The sequence below is a fragment of the Salvelinus sp. IW2-2015 genome, linkage group LG33, assembly GCF_002910315.2.
Source record: "Salvelinus sp. IW2-2015 linkage group LG33, ASM291031v2, whole genome shotgun sequence".
NCBI classification, from domain to species: Eukaryota; Metazoa; Chordata; class Actinopteri; order Salmoniformes; family Salmonidae; genus Salvelinus; species Salvelinus sp. IW2-2015.
In genome coordinates, this window is record NC_036872.1 from 38004347 (window position 1) to 38013757 (window position 9411).

The following is a 9411-nucleotide window of genomic DNA, read 5'->3' on the forward strand; positions in this document are numbered from 1 at the left end:
CCTCATGCCTTTTGCACACATTGTATATAGATTCTCTTTTTTTCTACCAGTTTTGAACGTAGTTTATTGTTTACTCCATGTGTAACTCTGTGTTGTCTGTTCACACTGCTATGCTTTATCTTGGCCAGGTCGCAGTTGCAAATGAGAACTTGTTCTCAACTAGCCTACCTGGTTAAATAAAGGTGAAATAAAAAAATAAATAAAAAATATATGTTCAGGCTTCTTGCGGTCAATTTACACAAATGATGTGTAATTATGTTCTGGCCCCCTGACCATCCACTCAAGAAAAACTTGGCCCGGGACTGAATCTAGTTGATGATGGCTGGAATAGCGTGTCATTTAGGGCACAACCTGCATGAATCAGACAGGAGTTTTCAATTACATTGTTGTTGAATAATAATCTTTTATGAAGAGTTGTGAGGTGAGATACATCAAGGGGGGTGTTGTTTGACACTTTGCCAAGAATGGTTTTGTTGGGAGAGTAATTATGACAATTAATTTACAGACCGGTGATGCCTGCCTGCCACGTAACTATTCAAATGCTAAAATGCTTTAATTTCAATAAATAATAATACATTTTATTTAATGCCCCTTTCAAAAAACCCAAGGAGAGTCAGCAAGGAAGGACAGGTTTAGAGTACGTGTCATGAATGGTTTTCATTCCCATAAATACGAAGACATGAGAGGCTTGGATAAACTTTTCAATATAGCCTCATAATATAAATGAATATGGCATTATACATGTTTATAAATCTTCACAAATAATGAAATACCTATTTATCAATCATCTATAAATATTGTATTAACGCTTATTCATAAAATATATTATGAAGTGTTACCAAGAGGTTTTCTGTAGACGCAGGAAGGATCTCCTTTTACCTCTTGATAGAATGTATACCGGGATTGAGACTACTTTCCAACAACAGGTGGTGCTATTCACTATTTAATGGATGTGCTTGAACAAAACAGCTGAAAGCACTTATCACCATTCAACCGGTAGGCATAGCAGCAATGTGTGTCAATGGTGGGCATCAGTACAGCAATTGGTATTTTAAGGTAAATTAGAATACTTTTTGTCATATAGCTAGATATTGTGTGGTGAATTATTTCAAAGCCATTTATCTTGCAACAACATTTGTCTTGGAAAGCTATTGCATGCAGGTCTTGTTCTAGCCCCCGCACTAAAACAGCTGACTCAGCTAATCAAAGTATTCATTATTATTTTAATCAGGTGTTTTAGAGCATAGATGTGGAACCAATGGCTGCACACCCTGTAACTCTTCAGGATCAGCAAGGAAGGAAGGGTTGGTGAGTGACCACGTTTAAAAAGCACTACTAGTTTGCATACGCCGCCCCCTTTCTTGAACATTGCCCCTCCCACATCACGCTTTAAAACCATCTCCTTTCTTTCCAGAGCTCTTTACCTCTCGCTGAGTCAAAGCGAAAGACATTATATTACAAGACTGGCGACATTCCTCTTAACTTGCATTTCAGATCTCATAATGTGTATTATAACAGAAGAAAACTAATATCTCATTCGTTTCAATGAACGAGATCGCGCATCGAGACTACAGTAGAGAAGCGACAGATTACGCTGTTTTGGAGTCTAGCAGTGCAACTTTGTATCTTTTTCAAGAGGAGAGGAAATATCGGTTTCGAGAGCATCGTGGTTCTCACTGGACCGGAGTGTCATGCTCTTAGTCAGTCAGAGGTAAATGTCCATCTACTATTATCATCGGTGGTTCTGAAGATCTGCAGTGATCAGTATTGTTGTGAAAATAAGATATTATGGTTAGAAATTCAGGGGGCTACAACAACTTGTTGGTGCGATGCATTTCATTTTTGTTGTTGTTGTAATATTGTGGATTTACTGTACATTTCAAAGCACTCCAGTTTTGAGCGCGAATTACTACAAGTCAGTGTTGTTGTGTGAGGGTAATATTTCCCCACACCACTTCTTTCATACCACAGCTACATTAAGGCTTGAGACTGGAGATTCAAAAACGATTACATGTAATAACACTTTAATAACAGCTGTAATAACTTGTTTTAAAAAGACCTACATCATATTTAATATCAGGGCTGTCAACACCATAGCATTACATATAGAACTGATTCATAGGATCTCTATGGTCAAAACAGCCTTGAGCTTCAACTGGTATGAGACCGTACCATTGCCTGGAAGGCATATGGATTACATTGATATAGTCTAGTAACTCCCGTGGTCCTAGTAATGTGAATATTAGGCTGATACAGTTCTCTCCATAATGTGGTAACTGGCAAATACAGAAGATGCATTGTCTAGTTATCTATCTCCAGGGTATTTGTAGTCTAATCAATCTGTCATTGAAATAAGTCTAGCTGCTGGTTAATGGCTCTGGGTAATGGCTGAAACCTTGTCCTCTCCCTACAGCTGGTTTATTCTTGTTGATTCCACTAATATTGCTTATAAAGCTATTTTGAAATAATTCAGCACATTTCAAGTCTGAAAACAACAAAGCCATTGGGATACAGTCAACAGCTAACAGACAGAGTTGGGGAGTTGGAGTTGCCTCAGAGGCACACAGCTGTTTGTAATTTAGGAAGGCTGTATGTTTTTAGAAAGAAAAAAAACGTCAGGAGTTTGGCTTGTATGACATCACTCAAAGTCAAGATGCCATTGTCTCTGGCAGAGAACACTTACTAATGCATTCAAGACAGGAGCTGACAATAAAGATTTTCCATTGTGTGTGAGTGGATTTAGCCTAGTGCAGTGGTTCTCAACCAGCAGTACTAGCATCCCTGGGGGTACTCGGCCTATCCACAAGTAGCCTAGCGGTTAAAGCTGTTGGGCTAGTAACCATAACGTTGCTGGTTCACATCCCTGCGCCGGCAAGGTGGGGGGGGGGGGAAATCGTCCTTTCTTCCCTTGAGCAAGGCAGTTATTGCCCAACAACAACTGTTGGGTTAAATGTGGGAGACACATTTTGGTTCAATGCATTCAGTTGTGCAACTGGTATCTCCTTCCCTACTTGAGAATGCTTACGAGACCATAGGGTTATGAGACTGGTAAAATGCACATGAGGGGGGGTACTTCAAGGGTAGTATGGGCAGAGAAAAATGTACTTGGTGGTACAGTAACCAAAAAAGGTTGTGAACCACTAACCTAGCGTATGAGCTATTGGTCTTCTGTGTTAAAAGCAGGTAATAACATTTAATCTGTCTAAGCACTCAAGATCAGAGTTGTGCAACAAAGCTTAAAATAACAGTATAGAGGCATTGCTGTGCAGGTAGTTCATGCAGCTTTTAGTATTGTCAATAAGGACTAGATATCAGTCTCATTTATGTGTGACTCATTCTTCTTCTCCCTCCCTCATCTCGAAGGATCCAATGAAAATGTCCGTCTGCACGCATGAGAACCGCAAATCCTGCCTCAGCTCGGCGTCCATGAACATCTTCCTGTTTCACAAGTCATCGTACGCGGACAGCGTCCTTACGCACCTCAACGCGCTCCGGCAGCAGCAGCTCTTCACCGATGTCCTCCTCCACGCTGGGAGACGCTCCTTCCCCTGCCACCGTGCTGTGCTGGCTGCATGCAGTCGCTACTTCCAGGTAAAGACACTGGAAGTAGCGATTTTACAACATTGCAGCTGATTTTGCAGATGACTGCTGACTGACTGATGTACAGATGTAGGATCTTAATTTGACCAATTTCATCACAGGAGTAAAATAATCCTGCAGGAGGAGGATTTGATGAATAAAACAAATAAGTGATAATTTCTAACAAGAAAATTCGATTTGATAGGCTACAGTAGGCTATAGTTTAGGTGTGAGCTCTAGTGAAAGAAAGGCTTTTCAGTGAATGTTATTCACAAGTCTCATTTGAATTTCCTGCATCGACAACAGAGTGATCAAGTTAAGATACTACATCTGTACAAATCACCTTGCAACATGATTATCATCTCTATCACTGTGATCATCTCCAATAGGAAAATATGACACCTTTGCCGCCATACCAATGCTAACAATGCTACTGCTAACAAGCTAACTCTTGGTGTCCCACTCTCTTTGTTCCAGGCCATGTTCAGTGGAGGTCTCCGGGAGAGCCAGGCCAGCGAGGTGGACTTCGGGGACTCCATCCACCCAGAGGTGCTGGAGCTCTTACTAGACTATGCCTACACCTCCCGGGTGGTGATCAACGAGGAGAATGCAGAGTCCCTCCTGGAGGCAGGAGACATGCTGGAGTTCCAGGACATCCGGGACGCCTGCGCTGAGTTTCTGGAGCGGAACTTGGCAACGTCCAATTGCCTGGGCATGCTTCTGCTGTCCGATGCCCACCAGTGCACCAAGCTGTCCGAGCTCTCCTGGGGCATGTGCCTCAGCAACTTCTCCACCATCTGCAAGACAGAGGACTTCCTCCAGCTGCCCAAGGACATGGCGGTGACGCTGCTGTCCCATGAAGAGTTAGAGACGGAGGACGAGAGGCTGGTCTACGAGGCCGCCCTCAACTGGGTCAACTATGACCTGGAGAGGAGGCACTGCCACCTCCCCGAGCTGCTGAGGACGGTCCGCCTGGCCCTGCTCCCCACCATCTTCCTCATGGAGAACGTGTCCACAGAGGAGCTAATCAATGCCCAGACAAAGAGCAAGGAGCTGGTGGACGAGGCCATACGCTATAAACTCAGGATCCTCCAGAACGATGGTGTGGTCAACAGCCCCCTGGCCAGGCCCAGGAAGACCAGCCACGCCCTGTTCCTCTTKGGAGGACAGACCTTCATGTGTGACAAGCTGTACCTGGTAGACCAGAAGGCCAAGGAGATCATCCCCAAGGCCGACATCCCCAGCCCCAGGAAGGAGTTCAGCGCTTGCGCCATCAGCTGTAAGGTCTATGTTACCGGGGGGAGGGGCTCAGAGAACGGCGTGTCCAAAGACGTGTGGGTCTACGATACGTCCCGCGAGGAGTGGTCCAAGGCGGCGCCTATGATCATCGCCCGCTTCGGCCACGGATCGGCCGAGCTCAAAAACTGCCTCTACGTGGTTGGAGGACACACGGCGGGTACAGGCTGTCTCCCCGCCTCGCCCTCTGGGTCACTCAAACAGGTCGAGAAGTACGACCCGGTTGCCAACAAGTGGTGCATGGTGGCGCCGCTGAGGGAAGGCGTGAGCAACGCGGCGGTGGTCAGTGTCAAACTCAAACTCTTCGCCTTCGGAGGAACCAGCGTCACCCACGACAAATTACCCAAGGTGCAGCTCTACGACCCACAGGAGAATAGGTGGTCTGTCCCCGCCTCCTGCCCACAGCCCTGGCGCTACACGGCCGCCGCTGTCCTCAACAACCAGATCTTTGTGATGGGTGGCGACACAGAGTTCTCGGCGTGCTCTGCCTATAAGTTCAACAGCGACAGTTACCAATGGACTAAAGTAGCAGATGTGACAGCCAAGAGGATGAGCTGCCAGGCGGTGGCGTCAGGTAACAAACTGTATGTGGTGGGAGGCTACTTTGGCACTCAGCGGTGTAAGACTCTGGACTGTTACGATCCGACACTGGACGCGTGGAACAGCATCACTACCGTACCCTACTCACTCATCCCCACAGCATTCGTCTCCACCTGGAAACACCTCCCAGACTGAGGACTGGACTCCGACTCAACGTCGAGCATCGGCCTCACGGTGAGTGGAATAATGGATGATAAATATTCTTGGCTCCGCGGTTGTCTGGTTGTCCGGTTGTCCRGTTGTCTGTTTGTCTCGGACAAGTACAATATTGGAATGATGACTGATACTCAGCCAGAAACACCACAGCAGTCCTCCTGCCTGACAACTCATACATCTTTTTAAATCATAGCACAGAGCTAAATAGTCATCCACTATTCAAAAATGAATAAATACTAATAAGTAATCGGGCGCATTTAAAAACAACCAATTACCTTTCAATCCTAGATTATTATAATATTAGATGATAATGCAGGAATACAGAGGTGTCTCGTAATAGGGGTGATAGACTGCAGCCATGAGAGTCGACCCAGGAACATTAGTCTACCCAGATGTTGTAATGAGAGTCGACCCAGGAACATTAGTCTACCCAGATGTTGTAATGAGAGTCGACCCAGGAACATTAGTCTACCCAGATGTTGTTAGTGACCCAGTGCGGTTGTAAGAGACAGGTTAGAGTGGGGGGGTTGTGTAGAGGCAGTGATTTGTGCTAGGTCAGTCCAGTGGGACTAGGTAGAGTGGGAGGAAGGTGTGTAGAGGCAGTGATTTTGCTAGGTCAGTCCAGTGGGACTAGGTAGAGTGGGAGGGGTGTGTAGAGGCAGTGATTTGTGCTAGGTCAGTCCAGTGGGACTAGGTAGAGTGGGAGGGATGTGTAGAGGCAGTGATTTCTGCTAGGTCAGTCCAGTGGGACTAGGTAGAGAAGTTTAGATGGGAAGTCTATGGTGGTGGCCCACATTGTTTATTGAAGTAGAAGCCTGATGTCTGTTTGAAAGGCCTGGGTGGGCTGAAACCCATGGGCTTGCACTGTGGTGTGTGTGGAAGGGGAGGGGGAGGGTCATAGCTCTGGTCTGATAGAAAGCAGAGGGGAGTGGAGTGGTGGTCTTTGTCTTCTAAGGAATGCTTCTCTCTCTCTCTCTTTCCATACAGCTCTCTATTGTCCAACCTGTTTGATTAGAATTGGGATAAAGGGACATGGTGGTGGTAGGCAGCGCAGGCCTGGAATGCTTGTCAGTGGTCATTGGCTGACCTCCTAAGATCGATGTCCGCGCCCCCACGGAAATCTAATTAGCATATTTTAAAAATCCCCATAAAAATCAGTTAGTTTAATTATTATATATATTTTTTATTTAACTAGGTAAGCCATTTAAGAACAAATTCTTATTTACAATGACTGCCTACCCCGGCTGATGCTGGGCCAATTGTRTGCCGCCCTATGGGACTCCCAATCATGGCCGGATGTGATACAGCCTGGATTCGAACCAGGGACTGTAGTGACGCCTCGTGCACTGAGATGCAGTGCCTYAGACCGCTGCACCACTCGGGAGCCCTAAACTAGTTTAAGCTAGAGATATCTGTTTTTTTGCATTGGATGCGTCTCAATCCGCCCCATCCACCTATGTAACACATCTTCATCTGCAGTGAAAGGTGACAGAGCTAGAGCAGTGTTTGTTAGACCATAAGACATCCTGAAAATCAGTCTTCTCACAAAATCGTCTGTAGYRTYCGAACGGTTTGGCCTATAAACTCYATGGAAAGAYGAGACTCTCACGRACACGATGGTGTTCTCCGTTTTTCTCTACGACCCCCACAAGCGTCTTGGGACTCGTCTGAAGTAGRTACAGTCGATCTGACAACTTCCATCTGTAGCGTCCGAACAGTTTGGGCTACACACTAATTATGACCTCTCTGTGTAAAAGTGAGACTCTCATGAACACGTACAGTGGCTTGCGAAAGTATTCACCCCCCTTGGCATTTTTCCTATTTTGTTGCCTTACAACCTGGAATTAAAATKGATCATTTGGGGGTTTGTATCATTTGATTTACACAACATGCCTACCACTTTGAAGATGCAAAATATTTTTTATAGTGACACAAACAAGAAATAAGACAAAAAACWGAAAACTTGAGCGTGCATAACTATTCATCCCCCCAAAGTCAATACTTTGTAGAGTCACCTTTTGCAGCAGTTACATTTGCAAGTCTCTTGGGGTCTGTCTCTATAAGCTTGGCACATCTAGCCACTGGGATCTTTGCCCATTCTTCAAGGCAAAACTGCCTCAAGATGGATGGGTTCTACTGGTGTACAACAATCTTTAAGTCATACCACAGATTCTCTATTGGATTGAGGTCTGGGCTAGGCCATTGCAACACATTTAAATGTTTCCCCTTAAACCACTCGAGTGTTSCTTTAGCAGTATGCTTAGGGTCATTGTCCTGCTGGAAGRTGAACCTCCATCCCAGTCTCAAATCTCTGGAAGACTGAAACAGGTTTCCCTCAAGAATTTCCCTGTATTTAGCGCCATCCATAATTCCTTCAATTCTGACCAGTTTCCCAGTCCCTGCTGATGAAAAACATCCCCACAGCATGATGCTGCCACCACCATGCTTCACTGTGGGGATGGTGTYCTCGGTGTGATGAGTTGTGCTGGGTTTGCGCCAGATATAGCGTTTTTCTTGATGGCCAAAAAGCTCAATTTTAGTCTCTTCTGACCAGAGTACCTTATTCCATATGTTTGGGGAGTCTCCAACATGCCACTCACGAACACGATGGTGTTCTCCGTTTTTCTCTACGACCCCCACAAGCGTCTTGTGACTCGTCTGAAGTAGTACAGTCGATCTGACAACTTCCATCTGTAGCGTCCGAACAGTTTGGGCTACACACTAATTATGACCTCTCTGTGTAAAAGTGAGACTCTCATGAACACGTACAGTGGCTTGCGAAAGTATTCACCCCCTTGGCATTTTTCCTATTTTGTTGCCCTACAACCTGGAATTAAAATGGATCATGTGGGGTTTGTATCATTTGATTTACACAACATCCTACCACTTTGAAGATGCAAAAATTTTTATAGTGACACAAACAAGAAATAAGACAAAAAAACGAAAACTGAGCGGCGCATAACTATTCATCCCCCAAAGTCAATACTTTGTAGAGTCACCTTTGCAGCAGTTACATTTGCAAGGCTCCTTGGGGTCTGTCTCTATAGCTTGGCACATCTAGCCCTGGATCTTTGCCCATTCTTCAAGGCAAAACTGCCTCAAGATGGATGGGTTCTACTGGTGTACAACAATCTTTAAGTCATACCACAGATTCTCTATTGGATTGAGGTCTGGGGCTAGGCCGGCTTGCAACACATTTAAATGTTTCCCCTTAAACCCTCGAGTGGCTTTAGCAGTATGCTTAGGGTCATTGTCCTGCTGGAAGGGGAACCTCCATCCCAGTCTCAAATCTCTGGAAGACTGAAACAGGTTTCCCTCAAGAATTTCCCTGTATTTAGCGCCATCCATAATTCCTTCAATTCTGACCAGTTTCCGCATCCCCTGCGATGAAAAACATCCCCACAGCATGATGCTGCCACCACCATGCTTCACTGTGGGGATGGTGTTCCTCGTGTGATGAGTTGTGCTGGGTTTGCGCCAGATATAGCGTTTTTCTTGATGGCCAAAAAGCTCAATTTTAGTCTCTTCTGACCAGAGTACCTTATTCCATATGTTGGGAGGCTCCAACATGCCTTCTGGTGAACACCAAACGTGTTTCTTTTTTTCCTTTAAGCAATGGCTTTTTTCTGGCCTTCTGTAAAGCCAGTTCTGTGGAGTGTGCGGCTTAAAGTGGTCCTATGGACAGATACTCCAATCTCCGCTGTGCAGTCCTTCAGGGTTATCTTTGGTCCTTTGTTGCCTCCTGATTAATGCCCTCCTTGCCTGGTCCGTGAGATTTTG

The 9411-nt window shown here is 45.5% G+C and overlaps 1 protein-coding gene across 1 annotated transcript in view; it reads left to right on the top strand.

Moving 5' to 3' along the window:
* The first annotated feature begins 1407 nt into the window (after nucleotides 1-1407).
* Nucleotides 1408-9411, top strand: part of LOC111957422 (ectoderm-neural cortex protein 1-like) — a 12741-nt gene continuing 4737 nt past the window's right edge. The window contains exons 1-3 of the mRNA XM_023978236.2: nucleotides 1408-1711; nucleotides 3364-3591; nucleotides 4057-5649. Coding sequence (XP_023834004.1) covers nucleotides 3370-3591; nucleotides 4057-5610 — 1776 coding nt within the window. The 5' untranslated portion in view covers nucleotides 1408-1711; nucleotides 3364-3369 and the 3' untranslated portion in view covers nucleotides 5611-5649. The remainder of the gene's footprint in view (nucleotides 1712-3363; nucleotides 3592-4056; nucleotides 5650-9411) is intronic.